The following is a 25,407-nucleotide window of genomic DNA, read 5'->3' on the forward strand; positions in this document are numbered from 1 at the left end:
CCGCCGGCGGGTTGGCGGGGGTGCCGGGGCGGCTGCGAGCCCGAGGGGCCGGGTGGGCCCGGGAGCGGCACACCTGCCGCCCTCCCCACCTTATTGCCCGCCGGTCAGACTGACGCGGACCTCACTTGTATGACCGGGTCCTTGGCTAGTGCCTTTCGGCTCAGCCGTGTTGATACTTGTCTCAGCCTAGGTGGCCTCGGTGTGGGGTCGTGTTGGACTGCGTGGAAGATAGGCCAGACTGGCAACTTTTTAAACAGTACGAACACTTAGGAAATTTCTTAACAGGTTAGCGTGTCCTTTGCTTTTAAGGTTCTGAAGTAGTTTTGTCCACATCGGTTGAAAGATTTCTCCTGAGCCACGCAGGTGATGAGATAGATTTACATTTGAACCACGGAGCAGCATTGTTGTGTGACCAAGATGTTGCAACGGAGGTCAAGTGCTGGTGTTTTGTATCAAGGGTTAGAGGGTGTGTAAACCAGCCTGCCCGTTTTGTGATCAAGTATTACAACAGCGCCTGGACACATCTCAGCCATTTAAAATCAGCTTTTGCTCCTTCACATCTAAATGTCTTGGAGATTGGGCACGGGTTGCTTATTAAGATTTTGTTTTATATATGAGGCGTGATAAAAAAAATATGGTGGATGTTTAAATTAAAAAACATTGGTTACAGTAAAAGACAGATTGCCTTTAATCCCCCTCAAAATACTGCTCCTTGCTTCATATACACTTATCCCATTATTCTTGCCACTTTCTGAAGAAGTCCTGGAAGTCCTCCTTCCTGAGTGTCGGTGGTGGTGTCGTGGCTGCATCAGTTCTGAATGGATTCAAAATGTTTACCTTTCATGGTCTTTTTGACTTGAGGGAAGAGCCAGAAGTCTCATGGTGCCAGATCCAATGAATAAGGTGGATGAGGACACACTGTCATATTTTGATTTGACAGAAATTGCCGTATACCAGAAGCGATGTGTGACACGGGGCCTTGTCATGATGGAGGATGGTTTCAGGCACACTTTAAAACACACCTCTCAACCGTAGCTCACATCCGACTGACTGCACCGAACAAGTTGAAACTTGTCACACACACTCACTAAGGTTTGATGTGCTGCTTCCCATAGTGAAGATCCCTGCCTTTCCGTTGGCTGGCCCTTGGCAGCAGCATTCACCGTATTTTTTTATCACACTTCATATATATGAGGCAGGTGCTACCCAGGGAGGTGTTCCCCATCCTCATATATGACAAGAAGCAAACTGAGTCACAGACAGTTGTTCCTAGAGTGACACTTCTGCAATTTGAGCACAACCACCCTCCCTGCAGTTTTTTTTCCATGCCCTTTCTTAGGGTTGTGGGTGCTGCTATCTTAAAAAGATAAGACGAGGCAAAAGAGCGCTTCTTTCTTTTCCTTGTGACTCATTCACCCTTCACCCCTTGGATACATTTGACGACTGAGACTCGTCATGCACTTGCTTTGCCTAAGTGCAGGATGTCGAGTCTAACTTGTTATTCAATTTAAGACAATATTTAACATGTACAGTCTTGTTCATTTTGGAGTAGTTTGTGTTAGTTGCAACAGAAGAAACAATTAACAGTATTTCGGTGAAACTTGTTTGCGATACACTGCCCCATAATGTCAGAAATAAGGAATATATTTTATGAAAGTGATAACGAAAATTTTAATGAAAGTGACTTTGGCAAAAAGAACAAAGCAAGGTGGCGATATCGAAAATATAAAACGAGCATGTGTGCTTGAGTATAATAAAGGTACGGGAGGCGCTGATAAACAGGATCAAATGCTAGCGTGCTTCCCTGTTATGAGAAAATGTGTAAAGGGATATAAGAAAATGTTTTTTTATCTAATAGACATAGCTTTTTATAATGCACGTGTTTTATATTCTAAAATCAACTGCACCACCAAAACAGGCATTGTTTGCTTTTGTCTAGCTATTGCTGAACAATTATTGCAGCAAGTGTCATTGCCAAATTATACATGTTGTGGAGGTCCTTCAAATAGTGATACACCTTTTTGTTTGCAGGTGAAAATTGGGCACACTTTCCTGAGAATATTCCGTCAACTGAGTCCAAGCAACACCCTACAAAAAAGGTGCAGTGTTTGTTATAAACATAAAATTAGGAAAGAGACTACCTGGCAGGGCAAACAATGCCAAGTGCCACTGTGTTTACCTACCATACTTGCTTTGAAAAATACCATACTCTTCATAACTATTAGTAATTTGCTTTTTGTTATACCTTGAATTTGTTTTAGTTTTGTGTTTTTTTAATTTATTTTTGTTTTGCAACTCTAATTATCTGAAGTCATCTCAGTGCTATGTATATCACTGACCTTTTAGAAATAAATGAATTTTTAGATAAAATCTGCTTTTACATGTTACTCCAAGTACCAAAAAATTAAATCTGTTCCATATGCAAAATTTTTTCAAACAAATTGGTACCCAAGGGGTTAATAGCAGTTACTACAGTTAAATCTCAAAATTATACTGAGAGTTTTCTTTAGGGTAGTGTGCAAACTTTCATATGATTCCTTCCATAAACATCTTTCCTCAGTGTCACGGTGTCCTTTTGGGTCATTTTTAGCAGTCCTTTTGTCCTTTTGTCATTTTTAGCAGTGTTTAGACTCCCCCTTCTTTGTCTTTAACATCTAAAGGTGTTTGATTCTGTACTTAGAAAAGTTGGAGGTCAACGGTGGCTTTGGGTCAGATGTCCAGTCTAGCAGGACGTCACTCTAGCCATCACCACCGTGGGGAGGTTGTAGGTAGAGGGCAGACTCAGGTGTTTCTTGGCGCTCCTTTTGGTTTACACACGAGCAGCTGGGGCAGCGGCTCTGGGAGGGGAGGAGTGTGCTGTAAGTATCAGTTCAGTAGCCAGGAATTTATATTGGAAACGGGTTGTTCTGAAGTATTTCACAGACACAAGGCAGTTTAACTGAAGAACTAGGTTTATGAGTAATGCATCTTAAAAATCAGCTGGTCTTTCTGAAACTGTCTTTTTTAAAGTTAGATGACTTGAGGCTACAGAATGACTTACTGGACAGAATAAAAATCCCTGTCATGAGATAAATGATACGCAGTTGCATTGTTTTTCCGTTGATGAATAGAGAAAAACGGCCAAAAGAACTAGATTGTTTCAAATATAATTGGTATATTGCTAAAAAGCTCTCAGTCTGTGGTCCGGGGAAAGTAGGAGTGCTACTTTGTAGGGAAGTGATAGTGTTTGCTTCTAAAACGGTTCTTAGTCCAGGAGTTGAGGAAATAATGTTAAGCGTTTCTGTAAGGAAAACATTTAAGTTATAAACATGTGAAATTTAGATTCTGATAAGATTTCCCTATTAAACAGTGGTAGGGATTAGGGAATCCTAGAATCCCCTGTGAGTATAATTGATAAGATTAAACCCAGAAGGAGCCTTAGAAGTTGCCATATTAATCTCCTACTTTATGGGTAAAGAAACCGGGTTGCCGGAGGAGGAGGAGCGGGGCCACGCCACTCAGCTGGACACCCAGTCTTGCTCTCACAGTGACACCTAGTGAACAGATTCTCCAGGCCTGTGCTCTGTACTTTTTTTTTTTTTTTAAAGCTGCTTACAATGGTTGAGGGTCTTCTGAAGCCCTGCAAGGAGGAAGCTGTGCCCCGGAAGATGTCCTGGGTACCTGCTGCACAGAAGAAAACACTCTGCCTGTTCTACCCTCAGTCCATGTAAAGCTGAGCTGTAAATGTTCTTTGTTGTAAAAGGACAGCTTGGAACCAAATGAAGTCTCTGATGCTGTTCCTAATATACAGTCCATTAAATCGGAGTGAGTTTCAAAGTGCTTGTCGGTCGGAAAGGTTTCCTGGTTAGCCTAGGACAGCATGTGCAGGCAGTGATGGCAGCGAATTAACAGATTCACAGGACTAGCTTTCAGATGGGGATAGGAACTTTTATTTGTAAGGTGCTTTACCTGAAGTACGTTCATAAGTGGGTTTTTTTATTTGAATATCAGAAAGATTTCCAAGAACAAAAACATTGTGCATCTGAAAAAACATGTGGATTAACTCCAGAGTCCTTCCACCATGTCTCCCTTCGGTGTTTACTTTTCTCTGTGATTGGCTAAACTTCATCTGTTTGTGAGGGTGATGCTGGGGAGAAAAGGGTGATACACAGAAAAGGGTGTTGTAAAGAGACAGGACTTGGATTTTTGTCTTCAAAGTACAGGTTAACTGTTCAAGATTATACTTAATGTATTTTATTTAAGAACAAGCAATAACAGAAGACACTGCAAAGAGGATTTTATCCCTTTGTTTCTATAAAAGGTTTGTTGGCACTCTGCCTATTCTTGAAAATGTCTGAATCGAGTCATTTGGTCACTTTTACAGCTGCTTTACATGGACTTGGCATAGTCGTTATAATACCAACAGTCAGGCACGTTGTTGGTATTCAGTCAGTCCGAGTGCAAAAATTGAGACACTTTACATGGTGGGATAAAAGGCATTTTAGATAAATATGGTTTATGTGCCTACTTTGTAGTTTGCATCACCCTGTACTTTATAATGCTCTTTCATTAAAGAAAACGAAAGAGCACATCTTAAACTTTGGTTTTCCTTTCGAGATTTAGAATGAGCCTGTATGAGAAGTGTGATATGCGGTCTTTGGGGAGCTGGCTGTCTCTGGGCCTGGTGATGATAAGCTACAGGAAAAGTTAATGCGTCCCTGCTGGTCAGTCAGACTGGCAGGTTCTCCTTCGTCCCTGCCAGCTTGGTGAGGGCACCACGGAGGCAGGAGGCATTCCGGGTGGATATTTTGCTGGGTTATGTAACTGAGCCCCAGAGAAGGGCAGTAACTTGTCTGAGGTCATTCAGCTAGTCAGGGCACAGCCGTCTTCTGTGTTTCGGCCCGGTGTTCTCACTCCATCCTCTGCCGCCCAGGGCTCCCAGAACAGCAGCAGTTCTGTCCAGGAGTGCGGGAAGCAGACATGTATGCCTCAGGATTTAAGTGATGTGAAATCCTTTGCAGTCTTTGTCTTTTTTCTTAATTTCCTGATTGCAGCCATGACTGAATATATGGATTTTATACTTTTTTTTTTTTTCCAGATTAAGGAAAGCCTGTATCCTGCATCTTTCTGTGAGCGGCATCTGTCATCATGCAGCCGCCGCCCCAGGCTGTCCCACCCAGCGTGGTGGGGCCACCTCCAGCCGGGACCCCTCAGAGCACACCCTGGTCTAGCAGCCCATATAGGAGACAGGCGACAGCTAGTGCACCAGTGGCTCCAGGAACTCGCCCATTGCAGCCGGTGACGGACCCATTTGCTTTTAGTAGACAGGCGCTCCAGAGCACATCGTTGGGCAGTTTGTCCAAAAGCAGCCTGCCCGTCTTGCCAGGCCCAGCCTCGCCAGCGTTTCTTCAGCGCTCTGGTCTGCCTGTGCCTCACACAGATGCTGGGGGTGGCTCCCAGGGACCCCTTGAGCCTCTTCCGGGACCTGTGTCGCAGCCCAGGGCAGATGCCGGCTCATTTTCCAGTGTGTTGACCCCTTCAGCACTGCCTGAGCCAGAGATAAACAGGAGTGCCGAGGTCTCATCCAGCTGTGAACGGGAAGCTCAGACTCAGTACATTCCAGGAGCGGGTCCTGACAGTTCTCATGAGGGCCATTCACATGGGAACCTGCCTGGGCCCGACAGGCCCCCGAGTGGGCAGAACGTGCACGACAGCGCTGCGGCATCAGCAGCGTCCCCTTTCTTCCCTCTGCCTCATCAGCAAATGCCAGGGCGGTGGGGGTCGGTGCAGGGAGGCCCCCAGCCCCCAGCTCAGCATTACTGGCCCTGCCCAGAAGGACCTGTTCAGAACACGGTGCCCCAGGCCTCCAGTATTTCCCACCTCCTCTCTCCGTCCAACCCACATCAGGGTCCTGGCCACGAGCCACACAGCCCACTGGTATCTTTACCAGGAACCATGGCCGGTGACGGAAGAGTTGAGGCAGCCTACCTGCAAAGTGGAAACCACTCAACAAGTAACTTTGATCTTGAAAACACATTCAGGCAGAATTTCCGAGTTGGGAATACTCGGGCTGGCCAGGAGTTCAGGCTGAATCCAGGAGTGAATAAAGAGCAGTTGCCAGACCCTGCTCCTGTTAACCCCCTCGCTCAGGGAAATAACTCCGAAAGCCATTTGCACTACGCCCTGGGGGCCGGGACCAGCGGGGCCCTGCCAGAAGCAGACTCGGGCGCGCTCTCCATGTTTTTCCAGGGGGGAGAGACAGAAAACGAGGAGAACCTCTCATCTGAGAAAACAGGCTCTGCTGCTCAGTCTGACTTGGACGGGTTCTCCCCCAGCCCTGGACTTGGCCATCCCCCTGCATATGTGGGAACAGGCGGTGTGTACCAGGCCTTTCCCAACGCCTCCAACAGTGAGACCACGCCGCAGGGAGGGGACGTGCAGCCATTCTTTCCTCGGTCTTCAGGCATCCAACATGATAAGCCAACCACTGAAAACGCTGCTGTTGATGTGTGGGGTGACATGCCAGGTGCGGGGACTCGGGACGCTGGCGGCTCGCACTATGAGAATGCTGAGAACTCAGAATTCACTCAGAATCAAGAGGTTCTGCCACGTGAACCCCCCAGTTTGGACCCTTCCTCCCCAGGTGATCAGCTCAGATATGGGCCCCTTCCCGGAGCAGCCATCCCCAGGCGCAGTGTCTTGGGCCATGCTGGAGGGGGGGGCCCTAATCTCGAAGCCCTGGATGCGCCACTTTATGCTGTGCGCCCCGACAGCGTGTCCGGTTACAGTAGCAAGAGCCACAGGAGTCATCCAGCTGCGGCCAGGCCCCAGGACCTGGGCACCTTCATTCAGCAAGAAGTTGGAAAACCTGAGGACGACGCTTCAGGGAGCTTTTTTAAGCAAATCGATTCCTCTCCTGTGGGAGGCGAGACAGATGAGACGGCCGTGAGCCAGAAGTACCGCAGTAGCCTGCCCCAGCCCTCGACTCCAAGCCCCCCTAAACCCACAGGGATCTTTCAGACAAGTGCAAATAGTTCTTTTGAACCAGTGAAATCCCACTTAGTTGGAGTGAAACCAGTTGAGGCAGATCGTGCCAATGTGGTGGGCGAGGTGAGGGGAACCCATGCCCAGCGGAAGAAGCGCAGACCCACCACCGTGCCGCCCGACGCCTGCCCTGGCAACCTGGAGCAGCCACCAGACAACATGGAGACGCTCTTCCCACCCCAGGCCTGTCCTCTGCCTCTTACACCTACAGAAGCTGGTCAGGGGCTGGGGCCACCCTCGGAGACTGTGCTTCTGACACCTGAGAAGAGACCGTTGGCCAGGGCTCAGGGAGCCGTCAAGTGTGAGAGCCCAGCAACGACTTTGTGGGCACAGAACGAGCTGCCAGACTTTGGAGGCAACGTCCTCCTAGCCCCGGCTGCTCCTGTGCTTCACGTGCCTGCGAAACCTCAACCGTCAGAAGTGATTCAGCCCCCAGATGAGGGGGTGTCCGGTCAGCTGTCCCCACAGCCCGGCTGCCTCCCCCAGCTGCAGAGCAGTGATGGCATTGGTGCTTCTGAGAATCTTGAGAATCCTCCCAAAATGGGAGAGGAGGATGCCCTGCCGTCACAGGCGAGTTCTGGTTATGCCAGTCTGTTGTCCTCACCGCCCACTGAATCTTTGCAGAATCAGCCAGTCTTGATTGCCCAGCCCGATCAGAGCTATAATTTGGCCCAGCCCATTCATTTTTCTGTGTCCTTGTCAAATCCAAATGAGAAAAGTCCGTCCTGGAGAGACGCTCGGGTGGGAGACAAACCCACCACGGGCAGCTGGGCCGTGGGGGGTGATTATGGAGAAAGCACTCCTCTGTTTGGGGTTCCAGCCAGCCCCCTCACGTGCTCGCCTCTACCTAACCGTCTTGCCCAGAGTAATTGTCCACAAGTTTCTGCTATCCCTGACGGGGTTTCTGCTCAACCTGCTCATTTGCTGGTTCAGCCACCATCTCATCGAGCTCCAAAGAGCTTGCTTCCCGAAGGTCAGAAGGCTCCTAATGCAGAGGATGCTCTTCCAGAGTTGGCTAATAGCCGTGCTGGGGGCGCAGAAGGCATGTGGGGGCCACCCGCAAACACCACCTCGGGACCGCCCAGTAATAAGGCAGATCACCCCAGTAATCAGGACGAGACTCCAGGAGCCCTAGACTTGACACCAAATAGGACTTTGGACGGCCCCGTAAGGATGTACAGCCTGTCCCATTCTGACGGCCCGCATTCTTATCAGCAAACCACCCCCAGTCATCCCAGACCACCTGGGCCTGGGGCCCATAACCCAGACCATTTCTACCAACAGGTGACGAAAGATGCTCAGGACCCGCGTGGCCTAGAGAGAGCCCCGCAGGAGCCAGCGCCGCCGCCTCCGCAAGGTCCCAAAGCACCACCTTCAGAACCTTCAAACCCAGGAGGTCCACCAGCGCAAGCACAGCCCCCAGACTCAGCCCAGCCACCTGCAAGTCTGGCTCCAGCTGACCTGAGTCAGCAGCTTCTGCCTCGGCCGCCTCAGTCCTCCAGTACGTCGGTTGTGTCCAGCAGCCCAGGCCAGGCAGCCGTGCAGGCGGACCAGCAGTGGCAGCAGCCGCCCCCGGACCTGGCATCCTACTACTATCACAGACCCCTGTACGACGGCTACCAGTCCCAGTACCCGTCACCGTACTCGTCGGACCCTGGCACAGCCCCCCTCTATTACCAGGTAGGACTGAGTGCAGGTGGCCAAATCCTTTGTCCAGCGGTTCTCTCCTGTGTGCTCCTTGGCAGGGTTTTGTCTGTTGGTTCGGAAGTGAGCTGTCGTCCTGCCCGTGGGTAGGGTGCCAGTCCCGTGCGCTGCTCGCGAGAACAGTGCTCCATGCCCAGCATGGCCCGTCTCGTGGCGGCCACACTACGCGTCAGCACACTGAATTGCGTAGAGCGCGTGCTGCGTCCTGTGTACAGCGTCCCCCAGCTTTGTGACGGCTGCACCTGTTGGCTGTCCGCAGAACCCCAGTTCTGAGTTGCATGCTTTGGGAAATGAGGACAGATAGCCGCTTGGAGCTCCTGTGAGGTTTTAAGACCAAAACCTGCGTAAGGAGCAATAGGAAAAGTAGTCTTTTGAACCCCTCCTTCAGAATAAAAACATTGAGGAAAGAGTTAAGTTTGGAATGTAATTCGAAGGAAATAGCTCAGGGGGTGAAATCTCATCGGCTTCTCTCAGGTACATGGTGGTTCCAGCAGCGGGGGGGGAAGGGGGGGGCACTGTGCTACACAGGAGATTGTTTCTGCCTCTTCACAGTGCTGCAAGCTCATGAGTTGTTTAAGTTAGATTCTGTTTAATCCTGTATTTGTTTGAAACAGTATGGTTCGATGGGCACGTGTGATTATTACGTGCTTTTTGTCACCTCTGGTCCTGGCCCAGCATCACTTGGCCAGCTGAGGCAGCGGGACGGTGAACTAGGGGGTTTGAGCAGGCGCCGGTGACCGCACCGGAGGCCTTGTGGTCTGAAGAGGCTGTGGGGCAGGCCTGTGGTGGGCTGGGCCGGGAGGTGGGAGGCCTGTGCCCCGTCGTGGGCTCTGAGCATCTGTGTGTGAACCGTTATACCCCTGACCACTGAGACCTGCAAATTCAAGGTTCCAACAGGAGCAACATGGCCACCTGGTTCCGTAGCAGGAAGTGAAACCCTGCCGGGAACCCAGGCATAGCCCACAGCCTGTAGTGCCCCCCCCCCACTTCTTTCTGGTCCTGTGTGCAGCGCCTCCTCTGCACCCTGAAAATTCCAGCCAGGAGCCCCCATCACTTCTGTGGGAGCTCTCTTCTCCACGTCTCTCTGCCTTTTCTGTGGATTGCTCCAGCTGCCAGTAGGGTCAAGCGTCCACGTTACTTGATTTCATGTCCTCTGCGAGTCGGTGGCGGAGAGTTAGGCTCTCAGACATGAACAACTGATCCTGGCTAGTGCCTGGGTCACCTCGTTTGTGCTTCAGGTCATCACGTGGCCACTCCTTAGAGAGGCTGTGGTGATTCAGTGGTTTGCAGTGGGGCTGAAAGCCTTGTTGAGAATAAAACAACCTTTTTGAGGCTTCCTGTAGCTTCAGGACCCACTCAAATGGACCCTGGTTCTTTTGCTCTCCTGAGTTGGTGTCCAGGCAGGATGCGAGCTTGCTGAGTCATGGCATCTCTGCACTCGAGGCCTCAGGAGGCAGGGCCTCACAGGGCCCTTGATAGTTGCCTTGTCACCTGGGGGTCACCTGCGGACGTGCTGGTGTCTCCCGAGCGTGGCCAGGGCGGTCTGTTTTAGGAAGGTGCGCTGCCTGCCTGTGGCTTTCCTTCTGTAGGTTTTCGGTTTTGCATGAGGGCGCTGCAGCGCTCCTTGGCGAGCCGTCACCTGTGCCTCTGAGACCTGGATGGACTGGCTCCAGTGGTGTCTAATTCTGCCCAAACCTGTCTTCCAACAGGACATCTATGGCCTATATGACCCCAGATACAGGCCCTACGACAGTTCAGGATCCACCTATCCCGAGAACTACCGCTACCCCGAGCCTGAGCGGCCCAGCTCCCGGGCAAGTCACTGCTCGGACCGGCCATCTGCCAGGTGATTGATGTTTGTGTTGCTGGCTGCGGTAGTGACTGAAAGACGGTGTGTAGAGAAGATCGTACCAATCTGGTTAATGTGTGGACGTTTGTCAGCGTGGACAGGTTGCAGGATACATTTTTAAATTGAAGTAAGCACACTACCGTGCAGACATGGCCATGCTGTCAGCTAGCATTTGGTCAGGCAGGCCCTGTGTGGCCGCCGGGCTGGCACCACCGCCTCATGCAGGTGGTTCTGCCATTGCTGAGGCACGCATGCGACAAGGTTTGCTGACCGGGTGTCTAGGCTCCTAGCCTGCGGCACCTTTTAACCTGCACAGACCCTGCCCCGCTCCCGGTCACAGAGATTCCATGATTCTCAGGCTAGAACGCGGCTGGCTCTTGACCTCAAAGCCCATGTTGTCACCCCCACCACTGTGTCCTGACCCGCAGACATCTGTGTCCTGCTTTTCTTACACTGACGGTCCTGGCTTTGCGATTACAAACGAGAGCTGCTGGATGAGCCCCGGCATCCTGCCTTGAGCTGAGTACGGACGTAAGCAGGTCAGAGGCCTCCCACTCGGATGCTGATAGTGCTGGAATGAAGCGGGGCTGTTCGCATGTTCAGCTTAGCCCGACTTCCAGTGTCCTCGCCTGCATTTGTGGGTGTCACGTTGGAGGGACCCCATCTCCCAGGCGCTCTGCTGTGAGGGTGTGTGGCTCCTTACACTCGGGACAGAGAAGGTGTGATCGCTGATGAACTTCGTATCCCCGCCCCGCCTTTCACATTCATGGGCCCCTTCGGCTGGCTCTTGCGTGTCTGAAAGCTCGTTCGGAGCCAAGGCTGTGCCCCTGAGCCTTTGCCCGTTCGGCTGGCCTCTGTACTTTGCCCCGAGGGACGCACTGACCAGTGTGTGGCCCAACGTTCTAGGTGCTTTATGTGAGAAGGCTCCCAGGGCTTTAGCGTTTGTGTGTCACGTGCACAGTGAGGCTTAAAGTTAAAATAAGCACTGTGACCCCCTGAGAGGCTGGGGAGTGCGGAGGAGGGTGGGGCCATGGCACTTCCGGTGTTGGGGTTCTCCTTCGCTGGCCCACCTGCGGATTAACACAGCGTTCATTTCAAGGGGCCCAGCTGGCTCAGCATTGAGAGGACGCCCGACCAGAGGCTGGGTCTGTTCTGCAGGAGTGGCTGTCACCCTTACTTACCTGCGGTGTTCGCATCGCCACTTTGTGACAGCCCTGGAGGGTGACGTCTTTTTTTTTTCCTGCCGGCTTTGGTTGGGGGTGTATGTACATGTACACGCATGTGTGCACGTGCGTGCGTATTTTCATGCAGAGGTTTAGCATTGGCTTGTCATCTTGTGCCCACTCTGATCACATTCCTCAGAAACTGCCTGAGGTGAGAATGGACCTTTTATGTTAGTGGTTGTACCCTCCCCGATGGGTGAAGGGTTGCTGAGGGCAGTGAGGATGTGGCGTGTTCGTGGTTTCCTGCTGTGTCAGGTCATTTTTCAGGAGCCCACCGCCATGTATGCAGGCAGCCTACCGTGCTGACCTCCAGGTGCCAGGGCAACAGGTGGTGTCCTGTGGGGGCAGTGGGAGGGGCTGCGGGACCCAAGCGCTGGGCACTCATGCCAGGAGCAGGCTTGTCAGAGTGAGATGTGAGAAAATCAAGTATCACCTAAAACTATGAGAAAACAAAACTGTCATTAACCTGCCAAGAATCCCGCTGCCCCAGAAGGTCTGATACCTGGTCTTCTGCGAGGTCCCACCTCTTCTGTGATGTGAGTCAGGCAGCCTTGCTCTGAGTCCCATGCCCGTCAGCTCCCGGCACACCGTGCCCGCCCAGAGGACACAGCGCAGTCTGCGCAGAGGGTCTTAACGTCACTTTGGTGACTTTCATACCTCAGTGCCTTTCGCTCTGCTAAGTATGATGTCAGAAGCTTGAGAACCTATGTTAGCACTTTTTTATTACAGAACGTGAGAGTTCTGTTGTTACTTTATAGGAAATTGTCATTGGCTGTGTGGTGGGGAATCCTTTATGTCATTACTGTTACCATTTTGGATCTTCTGATTAGATTTTCACACCCAGAGTGTTCTGACGGATGCCTGCTGCTCTCAGTATGATTTGTGTGGACTGAGACCTTGTCACACTTTCAGACGTAGGTAATTCATTTTTTAACAGCACTGTGTTTTTTCAGGCAGGGGTACCCTGAAGGTTATCCCCAGTCCAGAGGTGGATGGAGCAGCCAAAGTGATTACTATGCCAGCTACTACTCCGGCCAGTACGAGTATGCAGGTGGGAGCAGTGGCCGTGGACGGTCAGCTGCGAGGCGTAGGGGACCCCCAGTGCCAGCACTGCCTGCCTGCCGGGGCTTCTTAGGGACGTCTCCCTCTTACCAATGTCTGTCTGCACCCAAGAGCCAGGCTCTGAAAACAATCTGCGTGTGGAAACAATTACATTGCTACTTTTCATTAAGAAATGATATTGTAATTACAGCATTAACAGGTCTTTATCATATTGACGGTTTTCTTTGATTTTCTAGCAGAGCACAATTATCAGTAGCTCTAGAGCTGCCCTGCCCACAGGTGGCTATTTCAATTATTAAAGTAACTGAAATGAGAAAGTGGCTACTCTCACACCAGCCATGTCTGATGTGCTCCATGGCCACACGTGGCCGGTGCCTCAGCACTGGAGGGTGCAGGCACAGGGCGGTCCCCTCACTGCCCAGGTGCAACCTGCTGTCCTGCCACATGTGCCTCTCCGTGGCAGTCCCCAAGTGCCCTGCTGCTTCCCCAGCTGTGTCCTGTGCTTTTGGCTTATGGAGGGTGCCAGGCTGCAGCCCCTCGCTTGTCCTGACATGGCCGCCTGCCCGCCACTTCCCCACCGTTTCCCCCTTTACATCTGCATCTCTTTAGATGTAAGTTGTGCACACACTTGCCAGAATTGGTGCATCCGGTTTGTTTTAATGTTAAATTTTTTTTTTAAGTAATCTTTTAGTTTTGAGAGTATTAAAACTTTCTGGACCACATTAGAAGAGATGTCAGTAAAATTTGTAGTTATGGGATTAACTATTAAAAAGCAGTAACTACGAGCAAGAATTTAATAAAAGATGTCTGCTCTCTAGGAGTGTTTCTCTTTTTAATTTCACATATTGAGAGAGAAACAGCCAGCGGCCATGAGGCATTGTACGCAGAGGCAGGAGCCAGGGGCCCCGGTGTCTCAGCTAACATCCCAGGTTGTGCTGGTTTTCGGGAGGAAGGTTTGGTTCACCTGGAGCCTGGAAGCATTCTTCAGCCCCAGGGTGGCCTGGCTTCTCCAGTGAAGGCCAGTGTCATCTTTTGTGTGTTGTGTTAACCCGTTAATCCCTTGCTTGCAGATCCGGGTCACTGGGATCGCTACTCCTATGGTTCCAGGCTCAGGGATCCGCGCCACTATGACCGCAGGTACTGGTATGATGCGGACTACGACCAGTACAGGAAAGAAAACTACGCCTATGCTGACAGGTGGGTAGGGGGCCCATCACTGAGGACGGCACGCCTGCGTCTGCCTGCACGTCTGTAACTGACCCACAAGCTGCAGGTGTGTGTGGGTTCCTGGGGAGCAGCTGGCGTCGCCGTCACTGCCGGAAAGGAGGGCGAACTAGACCCTCCCGGCGTGTCTTGCGTTGGGCCGTAAGAGGAGGACTGGCCTCAGAATGAGGGCCTGGGATCTGGTTTGCTCTTCTGTCTCGGTGTCCGTGAGAGGCGTGACTTTGGCCGTGTACTCACAGTGTGTCCCTGACGTGCACAGACGGGCTGTGAACTTGGGCGGCCCCGCCTGAGAGTGGGTTCTGACTAGTGTTCTTAGGGTTGGGACTCAGATGGCGTGGGATGCAGGGCTTTGAGGACCTGGGGGCTGTGCATGGTGTGCCAGATGGCCCCCATTGCACGTCTGCGCCTCCCCAGGCCCGAGAAGTACTGGAGGTATGACCCTCGCTTCACGGGGAGCTTCGAAGATGACCTGGAGTCCCACAGGGACCCTTTCAGAGATGATGGGGACAGGCGCAGTGAGCACAGTGACCACTCGGCCCGGAGCCTCGGGGCGCCCAGCCGCCGCAGCAGCTTCAGCACCCACTCGCAGCAGGTGGGTGGCACCGTGGGCCAACTGCGCGCCCCATCTGGCTGGCGTTTGCGGTGCACTGATTTTGCCTGCTTGCTTTGTGTTTTCTAAGAGTCAGGTTTACAGAAGCCGCAGTGTTACCGCCGGTCCCTACGAGGCCCCACCTCCACCAGGTTCCTTCCATGGGGATTATGCCTATGACACCTATGGTGCCCCGGGCTTCTCAGAGTACGGCTACCCTGCCGACGCCAGCTGGCCCGCCGGGGAGCAAGGTGTGTATTGTCGAGGCCCTCCACGCCCACAGGTGCAGAGGGCTCCAGGTTAGCGCTGGGCGTTTCTCACACCCATGGTGAGAAACGGGGAGGCGTAACTGATAGGAATTGGTGATGGCCTAGTCTGATCTTCCTGCACGGTAAGGACAGCTGGGTCACGGCATGCCCGTCCTGAGTGACAGGGCTTGTCACAGTGGGCTGATACGTGGCTCCCAGTGGGCCTGAGAGCTGCCCTACTTGTCTGTCACGTCCATGCCGTGTGCTGAGTTACAGTTTCACTGCCCAGCTCTTGGGCGGGGCCTCGTGGGATCCGCGGTGCTGACCACACGGGTCAGCAGTTTGGGAGGAAACTTCTAATTCTCCTTGCTGAACTGTTGGTGAACTTGTCACATCTGCCATATTCTCAGTTCCTCTCTGAAATGTTTGATCAAATGCTGTTTCTTGAAAACTGCAAAGATACGTGTAAAGTTCTAAAATGGAACAGTGGACTTTCCTTCTTTGAAGTAGTATTTCAATTGAAAGCCCTCTTTTCTTAGCTGTTTCAGTGCGTTGTGTTCACTGGGCCCTGATGCTCAGACTGGAGACTGGGACTGTGGACCAAAGCTAAGAGCACAGAGAGGTGCTGAGGGCCAGGGGGCGCTGCATCCCGTAACATGTGGTTCTAAGGAAGTGCTTCTTCCCTTCGGAATAGAACAGTTCTCCTTTTACCCATTTAAACACTTATTTATTTTTGAAAATTATATATATATATATATATTTTTTTTAGCTGAGCCATCCTGCCACCTGTTGGCAGCTCAGCTCAGGCCAGGCATTGAACCGCTGTTGCTTAGAGCTCAAACTCTTGAGCGAGCTCTTAACCAACTGAGCCACTCGGCCGGCCCTAAACACTTTTTGATACATAAGCTAAGTTCTTTTTAATGGGATATTTAGCAGTCATTCATTTCCAGTTGAAAGTCAGTTTACCATGGGAAATCTAATCTGTGATTCCAGTTCTGGGGGCAGCTGGGCAAATGTAAGCTGTTTATCAAGTTCAGAAGCATTCAAACCTGCCAAGCTGACGGTGTTGTTTTCACTTCATTTAAATGTAGCCCCATCAAGACCCACTTCTCCTGAAAAATTCTCCGTGCCTCACATCTGTGCCAGGTTTGGTCCCGGAGGCCTGCTCATCAAGGTGATCCCCAATCTGCCTTCGGAAGGACAGCCCGCCCTGGTGGAAGTCCACAGCATGGAGGTGATTCTGGGGTAGAGCCGCGGCGTGCTCAGGCCGCCCGTATACTCTGCTTTGCAGGTGGTCATCTTCCCCTCGTGCATCGTTGTCTCTGAAAAAAATGGACTTGTAAAAGGCTTGTTTCTGTGAATCTTCACCTCAGGGGTTTTCTCGTTCTGTTTGGTCGTTCATGTATCTTTCATCCCAGATGTCGGCATTTTAAGCATCTGCTCTGGGTGTTATGTTAGACTTGGGTTCATTGGGTGCTCATTTCTCCTCTATCCATGTTTCTGATTCTGAGGGCAGGACCTGTTCATGTTCGTTTTACTGGTGATTTTCAATAATGGGTAGAGGTGCTTCATGAGCTTGTGGCTGGTGGAGATGGGATACTCCAGAGGCCGGTGTGGCGCACCCTGTTTCGCAGACCTGCAGGCCTCTGTCACATGTATCAGGGCCTTGCTTCAGAAGTGGGGGTGGGGTGGGGGTGGGGATGGGGATGGGGATGGGGATGGCTCTCACTGTGTAAAATAAAGCTTGAAAATCACCGTTGCCGACCAGACGTGGCCGCCCGCCCTGAGGGAGTACCTGAGCCTCTCTAGTGGAGGCCAGGCATCCTTGGGTCAGCAGAACGGTAGGCAGTGGCGGAGCCTGCCCTGAGCTGCCCTCTGTCCCCCGCCTGTCCCCCTGCAGATGCTGCTGCAGCACATGCCAGAGCAGGAGGAGATGCGCGCGTTCCCGGGGCCTCTCGGCAAGTACGTCCCCGCCCGGCGCCCAGGCCGCTGTGCGACAGCAGTGGCTGCGCGTGGCCTCCCTGCGGTTGTCGCTGTTCACTGAGTGTTGTTCTTTTTTCAGAGACGACACCCATAAAGTGGATGTTATTAATTTTGCACAGAGCAAAGCCACAAAGTGTTTGCAGAATGAAAACTTACTTGACAAAGAGTCTGCAAGTCTTCTTTGGAACTTTATCATTCTGTTGTGCAGACAGAATGGGGTACGAGTCTTTTACCTTTAGAACGGCCACTCTTGTTGGCCTTGAGTCTCAGGAATTCTTGGTCCTCTGGGAGCTGGGCAGCATTTCCGTGCCAGGCTATGCGTGGGGAGCAGTGTGCCGTCCAGCAGCTCACTGGGGAGAAGCATCTTAGCAGTGACTCGGGGACTTGGAAGACGAGGGTGTACTTGGGGGGAAGGGAGGTTCGGGCCCCCGTGTTGACCTGTCAGGAACAGTATCACGTCCCCATGGTGGCCTGGCGTGCTCCTCTGAGGGGCTCCTGACCTGAGCAGGACCTGCGGGAAGCGCTTGTTGTAGTGAAGCCCGTTGTCCTTCTGTCCCCGCCGCCCCTGCAGACCGTGGTGGGGACAGACATTGCAGAACTGCTGTTACGGGACCACCGGACAGTATGGCTTCCTGGGAAGTCTCCCGATGAGGCCAACCTGATTGATTTCACTAACGAGGCCGTGGAACAGGCGGAGGAGGAGTCCGGGGAGGCCCAGCTCTCGTTTCTCACGGACAGTCAGGCCGCCACCACTGACACTCTGGAGAAAGACACCGAGAGGTTCAGGGAGCTGTTGCTCTATGGCCGGAAGAAGGTGAGGCCCCAGCCGTGGATTTCGGAACTGCGAACAGCTGTGTTTTGGGGCCTTTGCGTCATGTGTGTCTTCCTCGCAGTTGAGGCTCGTCGTCTTTCCTGGTGACGTGTGACGACACGCACTCCATTGCTCACTCTCGTCACATGCGTTGTTGTGACCACTTAGCTAACTGCTGAACTGCTTTGCAGGATGCTTTGGAGTCTGCAATGAAAAACGGCTTGTGGGGTCATGCTCTGTTACTTGCAAGTAAGATGGACAGCCGGACGCATGCCCGAGTCATGACCAGGTAAAGAGCCTTGCAGGCCTGACTGTTTCTGTGCAAGTCTGGCTGGTCTGGTTGCAACCTTGGTGGCTCTTGGAAGCACACAGGTGTCTTGCTGATGTCAGAGAGAGCTGTAGGGTTTCACCTGCACTGGGGCACTGTCGCACGGACATGGGCTGCCCTGGCCCTGTTAACACGTTAAGCGCCGAGCCTGTTTTGTCTTCCTTTCCGTTTAGCCCACGATGTCCGATTTCACCAATATGCTTTCTCTTCAGTCAGTTGTCTGTGGTTCATGTTCCAGTGCAGTTTACAAAATTTTTCTTTACCCGTAACAGTGACAATGTCAATAGAAGAAACGTGTGAAAGCGATTCAAGTGAAATTAGTTTTCCTAATAGAAGAACATAATTTTTTAAATTGTATATCGTCAGTCACCAGTGACGACGCGGTCCAAACGGGAAGTATAGTGTCAGTCATTGGTGACTGACGTGTTACCACGTCATGGCGTGTTACCGTACCATAGCGCTTAACGTGTTAACCACACAGCTTTTAATTCTGTAAAATCTCAGCAGGTTCCTTAGCCTTGATGTTTTGCAGGTTTTTCACACTGAGCTCTGTGCCCTTGACCGAGGTCTAGCGTCAGAGCCGAGCATTAAAGGGGCTGACACGAGGCCGGGCTTGTGTCTTGTTTTCCAGACCCACCAAGCTACTTCCCTCTCGCTGTGTCTCCCTAGGTTCGCTAACAGTCTTCCGATCAATGATCCCCTGCAGACTGTCTACCAGCTGATGTCTGGGCGGATGCCCGCTGCATCCACGGTGAGTGGGGGTTCGCGCTGGGGCTCACGCGGCTCCACTTTCTGTGGAGGGCTGGCTCCCGGGAAAGTTTCCATCACAGGATGAGCCCAATGGTCCGGTCCTGCCCTCGCTGTTCCTCGTGCTTGCTGAGCTCAGCTGTTACAGATTAGGTCGAGGCTCTTCCCAGGGTGAGGGTATGTTTGCTTGGCTTTCTCCTGGTTGTAGTGCTGCGGAGACGAGAAGTGGGGGGACTGGAGGCCGCACCTCGCGATGGTCCTGTCCAATCTGAATAGCAGCGTGGACGTGGAGGCCAGGACAATGGCCACGATGGGCGACACGCTCGGTGAGGCCATGCAGAGTGCGAGGGGCCCTGCGGGGACCACACACAGCCCTGCATTCCTTCGGCGTCTCTGGCATTTTCGGTTCATGTCCTTGGATTTCCGGGAGACTCCCCCAGACTGACCCTTGTCTGCTTTACTGTCTCTTCAGCCTCGAAAGGGCTCCTTGACGCGGCACACTTCTGCTACCTCATGGCCCAGGTTGGATTTGGGGTTTATACAAAGAAAACCACGAAGCTTGTCTTAATTGGATCAAACCACAGGTGAGGCATCACCTAAGTAGAGCAGCCCCTGGTTTCCTCAGAGGGAAACGTCTCTTGTAGCCAACCCAGAAACCTCAGTCTTCACTGCTTATCACACGGCGGGACATGCTGCGCCTCTGGGTGACTTGCTCAAAGGTTCAAGTAACTCATTGCCTCAACAGTTTGCCATTTGTAAAGTTTGCGACCAATGAAGCTATTCAGAGGACAGAAGCCTATGAATACGCACAGTCCCTCGGGGTGCAGGCCAGCCCCTTGCCCAACTTTCAGGTGAGCAGGGCCATGGTGCTCTTGTGGATTCCATCTGAGGTCTGTGCTGACAAGTCTTCCTTTGTTTGGTGTTTTTGAATTCTTACATGAAAACGATGACGTGTTTTTGGAAACCTCTGAGTTGTCGTGCTGGAGAACAGACCCTGTTCAACTGAGGATTCTGTTGTATTTTGAGTCATAGTGTTTTTCTGGCAGCTATTTTTTGTATTATGGGGAGAGTATTACCTGACCCAGGAGTGAGTGTGAGTGTGCAAACACTCGCGTAGGCAGGTGCTAGTAGAGAACGGCTTTGGGACTGTTGGCGGCTGCACAAGAGGCCGTTGGTGTCCAGGTGTGCTCTGGGCGGCAGCCTCCGTACTTACAGCCCTGGTGGCTCTGTGAAGGGTGTGGAAGAAAAGGGAGGGTCTCAGAAGCTCAGCTGTTTCCTTTGACCTAAACTACCTCAGGGAGTCAGGCCTGGGGCTGTTGTGGTGGGAGCGGGGCACACATGAGGGACGCGAACGTGTCTGGTGATTCTCACCTTGTGGGGACTGGGGGTGATGTTAGGAAGCGGGGAAGAGCCACGGGGTGGCTGAGCTGTTTGTGCATTTCAGGTGTTTAAATTCATCTACTCCTGCCGCCTGGCTGAAATGGGGCTTGCAACACAAGCCTTTCATTACTGTGAAGTGATCGCTAAAAGCATCCTGCTTCAGCCGCACAGCTACTCCCCCGTGCTGATCAGCCAGCTGGTTCAGGTACCATCTTCCTGAGTGGCTCTGACGTGTCAGGACCCCTGGACTCGGGGTTGAACGGGGTGGTGTGGGCGCTCGGGACTTAACCTTGTGAATGAGTGGAGATGGCTGAAATGTTCCTGGGTGGCTCTGTGGTGTTCTGCATCTCAGTGTAGGAATTGTTCAGCTGTCCCCTGCCAGTGCAGAAACTTAGCAATAAGCTTCAAAAAGAAGGACCCTGTCTCCATGAATCTCTGTCATGAGGTGGTTTAGTCTAGCAGTTTATGGTGTGCTTCTCCAGAGCCCAGCAGGCCAGGTCTGGGCCCTGCTGTGCCACTGTGGGCCTGGCTTCTCTGTGAAACGGGCACAGTGTGACCGACCTCTGAGATGGGGGCACAGCACCCAGCCAGAGCCCAGCACGTGGTGACCCTCAGCGCCCAAGTGGTCACGTCATTGTTTCTCCCCCCAGGAGCTTCATTGTTGAAAATACACTCATGGGATACCTAAAAAAGCTTTTTATTATGGAAACTTTTAGACATATACAAAAATAGAATAATTAATGAGCCCTTGTCCTCGTCCCCCAGTTCTAGCAGCTGCTTAACACAAGGCCAAACTCATGTTATCCAGACGCGCTGGTCAGAGTATGTGTTTCTAGGTCAGTCCAGCGTGGGGATGGGTCAGGTCCCATCTACGAGGTCAGGTGTTGGCAGGCAGGCTCCGCCCCCGGGACTCTCAGCACTGCTGGGCCCGTGCAGACGGCCTCAGAGGGTAGGCCTCAGCAATTGGCAGGCTCCAGCTTATGTGTAAGTGTGTGAGGCGTGTCTCGTGGCGAACTCGTAAGAGCTTAGGCTGCTGACTCAGACTGTGCAGCTTAATGCAGGACACGTCCCGGGTGAGACCAGGTTTTGAAAACGCGCTTTTGCTCTCAGTCCCTGCTGGTGACGGGCCTTTGTTTCCCATTTGCAGCTCGCGTCCCAGTTACGACTCTTCGATCCTCAGCTGAAGGAGAAGCCGGAGGAGGAGTCCTTCCTGGAGCCGGCCTGGCTGGCCCAGCTGCAGCGTGTGGACAAGCAGGTCCAGGTGGGCCGGGGGCTGGCAGTCGTGGGCTGACGCAGACAGTGTGACAGGTGGCTCGGGCCCCTGTGTTTTTCACCCTGTAGTGTCAGGTGTAAACAGTCCCGTTTCAGAGGTGCGCGTGTTTGTCAGAACGCCCCTTTGTGGGGGAGAGGCTCTCCTGAAGCCCAGGGTGAGCGGGGCAGGGCGTGAGGGCCAGACCGCCTCAGGGCCTCGGGCTGTCGGGAGCGCCCAGCGTGTTTCTCCCTTAGGAGGGTGCCGTGGTGTGGAGTCACGACGCCGCCTTCCCCCAGCGCTGTCCCAGCTCGCCAATCTCCGAGGTGGGACAGTGTGATGGCCCAGGACTCGTGCAGCCCTTGGGCCTGGGCACTGACAACCCGCTGCTGGTGCCACCCGTGCCCAGTGCCCAGGGCTCTGGCCTGGCCGTGCAGCTGCTGCCTTCAGGTGAGCCCCGCGACGCCAAGGAAGCAGCGGGCCTCCCGCCGCTCCTGAGGCGCCTGCTTCCCCACATGGCCCGTTCTGGGCCTGCTGCCGGGAGAAGCGAGGGGATGGTCTGCACCGCCCCTCAGTCTCCCGGTCTCCCTCTCGCTTCCTCCCTGGGTGAGCCCGCCGGGCCTCACGGCTCCGCACAGCCGTCGGGATGCAGGGCGCCTTTTGACCCCTGGAGGTAGAGGACGGTGGGCAGGACTCGAGGACTTGGGCGACGCAGAGAGCCTCCGCAGGCGGCTGTCGGCCGGGTGGTGCTGGGGCCACGTGTGGCTCAGACAGAGCCCAAGCCCCGGGTTGCACTGAACAACGTCCTCCCCAGCCCTGAAGTGTGTGCTCGCTTTTCCCCAAGCCCATGGTGCCCCCCCCCGCACCCCCATCTTCAGCACTTTCTGCTGTGATGACAATTGGTTGGTTCCTGTCGTTGAGGAACATGGCCATGCAGGGCAATGAGTAAAAACCCGTCGTCACCACCACCGAGCTCCCAAGTGACGAGCTAGCTCAGTAACCTTTTCCTCCACCGTCTCCGTGCAGTGCCGCCGACCGTCCCCGCCAGGGTGCCGATGTTCTCAGTGCCACAACCCCTGGGCCCTGTCGAGCCAGGGCCTGGCTGTGGACCTCCAGGGTCTGCACGTGGCTTTGCTGAGCCCTCTGGGCCTGACCCTGCAGCTCTGTACGCAGGGCCTGGCCTGCCACCTGGTGCACCATGTCTCCAGGGGAGTGAACACTTGTTCCAGGATGTCAGGAGCCAGGACCCAGGTGGGTCTGCCGAGACACCGTCATGAGCGCAGAGCTGGGGGTGGGGGGTTCCTGTCCATGGAGGTGGTTGGCGGGAGAGACTGACTCACTTGAACTAGAAACAAGTGACATTCACATACACCAAAGTCCTAGAAGTTGTAAGCCACACGGGTTAATTGAATGTCACTGCTAGTTTCTCTGGTCGCTCGGCTTTTTGTTAGGGGACATGCTGCCCCCACGCCATGTCCCAGGAGCTCCCTTCCATCCACAGGGATGACACCTCACGAGGCACCCGGCAGAAAGGCACTGGCTGAGCAGAGTGAAGAGGATTTTGGTGGAAAATTGGATAACGTGGTATATTCTCTCCCGCCTGGTTTAAAGCCGTCTGTTCTCCATGAATGAACTTCGTTCAGTAGGAACCCAAACTCCTTGTCCTGTAGTTGCACATAGAAAGAGAACACTGAAATTTGAAAAGTTACCTTTACATTTTTTCTTAAGGAGAAGGCACTACTGAAGTAGCTCGAACCCTTAAATCAAGAGGGCTTGGTGGAAAGCACGGATGGGGAAGATAACTTACTTGTAAAATAGTTACTTTAAGAAGAAATTCCCGTCTGTAGTGAAACTCCCGTGTTGATTTTAATTTTTCTAAAATGGAAAACCACAATTTCTGCACCTTTCTATGGTAGAATCCCTAAAATTTTCTCTGGTTTTCTTGAAATTGAGATTCATTTTATACCTATTTGGTATGAATGCCACCTCTGCTCTGATCCCAAGCAGGGGGGACAAACACTTTTATACCAACCGCATTCTGGAACCTTCACAGATACCCAGCTCTGAACACCCATCAGTGGGCGAGTGCTGTAGTTTAAACTTCTGTCATGTGCTTTCACCATTAAGATATTCTGTCCTTGGAAAAGTAGAGTCTTCATCCAGGGGTAAACGTCTTTACTTTTAAAATGCCCACTGCCTGCTCTCACCAGTCTGTGCTCTCAGTGCACGCCCGGATCCCACGGAACTCCAGGACCCCCATGTTGAGTTCTGCATTACCCCTTGATAAAGTCGCTTGTTAAGTGTGGGCCAGCTGTCCTGCAGTCACCCCCCGGGGGGCCAGGGCTGCCCCCACCTGCCCCACCTCACCTTAACCTGGCCTCTGGGGATGTTCTGTGGGCATCTGGGGGTGCCTCAGGTGAGCCTGCTCCCACGTTGCCTTGCACAGGGCTCCTCGCGAATGCCGCAGGACTCCGAAGCCCCTGCCAGCTGGGGGGGTGCCAGCCTCGGTGCCCTGCAGTCCCCGTCTCTGACACCCGCTCCTGAAGTGAAGAGCTCTGTTCAAGCAGCCAAAACAGAGGCCAAGGAGCCTAAGAAGGTAACGCACAGCCCACGTCGCTGCGCTGGGCCCGCAAGGCCCAGGGAGGGCTCATCTCCCACAGGCAGCTCCGACGCAGGGAGCAGGACAGGCGTCCATCCTTTCCTAAGTAGGAAGCATTCGCACAGTAAGGCGTGCGAAGGGGGCACCAACTTGGTGTTTGTCCGTGTGCCACCACCCCACTCGGCGCCACAGTTTCAGCTTCCCATGACCTGTTAACACCCGCCCCAGAGGTGACCTCTGTTCTGACTTTGTCACCACTGATTAGTTTTGGCCGTTGTTGAACTTTACATAAGGAGGTGCGTCTTTTCATCATTGTAGGTGGTATCTGCTGTGGGCACCCTTCCTCCCGAAGGGGTCATTGGGACTTTGAGTTTGGGGTTCTCACACATCAGCCGTCTGTCTTTGGTGGCCAGGGCACTTGTTTCTCTTGGGTTTGTACCTGGGGCACAGGCAGCTCTTTCCAGCCTTAGAACGTAATGCCAGTTTCCCCAGGTGGGCGCAAGCAACCCTTCCCAGCAGCTGACCGAGAGGCACCTGTTACAAGTCCAACCGTGTCCCCATGGGAGGACACCGTCGGGCCTCCGTTTCAGCCCTTCTACTGGGATCCCACAGGACTTGTCCTTTTGTGTCGCTGCACTGAGCACGACGTTCTCACGGCTGTCCTCACGGTGTTTCTGTTTAGAGTGGCGAGTCCTGGTTCTCTCGCTGGCTAACTGGGAAAAGGAAGACAGAAGCTTATTTGCCAGATGACAAGAACAAATCGGTGAGTGTCCAGAATGTGGCATTTGAGGACTTGGTAGGTGTTTCGACGAAGCGTCTGTCGTGGTTTGCACGGGACACTTAAGAACGAACCCCAACACATGTCTTCTGAAGCTTCGAAGTGTCACACATGATCAGACTCTAATTTGGCTTTATCTGCTGACGTTTTCCTTTACTCCTCACAATGTGGCAGATCGTCTGGGATGAAAAGAAGAACCGCTGGGTGGACATGAATGAGCCAGAGGAGGAGGTACGCTGAGCCTGGGGAGTCTGCCTGTGGAGGCGCTTCTGGACGCTGCGGTCAGTGGTGCGGCCAGGGGTCTGGGTTCATGAGCACGTTTCTGAAGCTGAGTTTGCCTCTGCAGAAGAAGGCTGCACCCCCACCTCCAATGTCCCTTCCCAAAGCTCCGCAGACTGCCGCCCCTGGACCTGGAGGGCCCCCCAGAGCCTCTGTGAACATGTTTTCTAGAAAAGCAGGTAACAGAGTCAAACCTGAAATCAGCGTTTCTTTGCATAATTTATTTGCCCTGCAGACATACCTGAGTTCAGTGACTACAGCACGTGTGCTAGCTGGCAGTGGGTCACATGCCGAGGGTCCTGTTGTGTGAGGGGATTCCGGGCGGGGGGGG

At 53.1% G+C, this 25,407-nt stretch overlaps 1 protein-coding gene across 9 annotated transcripts in view; it reads left to right on the forward strand.

Annotated features, from left to right (window-relative positions):
• SEC16A (SEC16 homolog A, endoplasmic reticulum export factor) overlaps window positions 1-25,407 on the forward strand; it is a 34,167-nt gene that overhangs the window by 3,388 nt on the left and 5,372 nt on the right. For 4 of the 9 annotated variants that reach the window (XM_019639944.1, XM_019639937.1, XM_019639974.1 and 1 more), the window contains exons 2-26: window positions 2,032-2,099; window positions 5,078-8,703; window positions 10,437-10,573; window positions 12,753-12,850; window positions 13,932-14,058; window positions 14,500-14,677; window positions 14,766-14,925; window positions 16,014-16,156; window positions 16,823-16,884; window positions 16,985-17,123; window positions 17,477-17,719; window positions 17,908-18,005; window positions 18,714-18,795; window positions 19,000-19,117; window positions 19,264-19,375; window positions 19,537-19,642; window positions 20,236-20,376; window positions 21,319-21,432; window positions 21,678-21,870; window positions 22,447-22,671; window positions 22,922-23,004; window positions 23,867-24,016; window positions 24,702-24,782; window positions 24,972-25,028; window positions 25,144-25,255. In XM_019639944.1, coding sequence (XP_019495489.1) covers window positions 5,128-8,703; window positions 10,437-10,573; window positions 12,753-12,850; window positions 13,932-14,058; window positions 14,500-14,677; window positions 14,766-14,925; window positions 16,014-16,156; window positions 16,823-16,884; window positions 16,985-17,123; window positions 17,477-17,719; window positions 17,908-18,005; window positions 18,714-18,795; window positions 19,000-19,117; window positions 19,264-19,375; window positions 19,537-19,642; window positions 20,236-20,376; window positions 21,319-21,432; window positions 21,678-21,870; window positions 22,447-22,671; window positions 22,922-23,004; window positions 23,867-24,016; window positions 24,702-24,782; window positions 24,972-25,028; window positions 25,144-25,255 — 6,535 coding nt within the window. In that variant the 5' untranslated portion in view covers window positions 2,032-2,099; window positions 5,078-5,127. Of the gene's footprint in view, window positions 1-185; window positions 286-2,031; window positions 2,100-5,077; window positions 8,704-10,436; window positions 10,574-12,752; window positions 12,851-13,931; window positions 14,059-14,499; window positions 14,678-14,765; window positions 14,926-16,013; window positions 16,157-16,822; window positions 16,885-16,984; window positions 17,124-17,476; window positions 17,720-17,907; window positions 18,006-18,713; window positions 18,796-18,999; window positions 19,118-19,263; window positions 19,376-19,536; window positions 19,643-20,235; window positions 20,377-21,318; window positions 21,433-21,677; window positions 21,871-22,446; window positions 22,672-22,921; window positions 23,005-23,866; window positions 24,017-24,701; window positions 24,783-24,971; window positions 25,029-25,143; window positions 25,256-25,407 lie in introns of all 9 variants that reach the window. The other 5 variants (XM_019639968.1, XM_019639961.1, XM_019639953.1 and 2 more) reach the window with 4 other exon arrangements.

The sequence above is a fragment of the Hipposideros armiger genome, unplaced genomic scaffold (genome assembly GCF_001890085.2).
Source record: "Hipposideros armiger isolate ML-2016 unplaced genomic scaffold, ASM189008v1 scaffold_3, whole genome shotgun sequence".
NCBI lineage: Eukaryota > Metazoa > Chordata > Mammalia > Chiroptera > Hipposideridae > Hipposideros > Hipposideros armiger.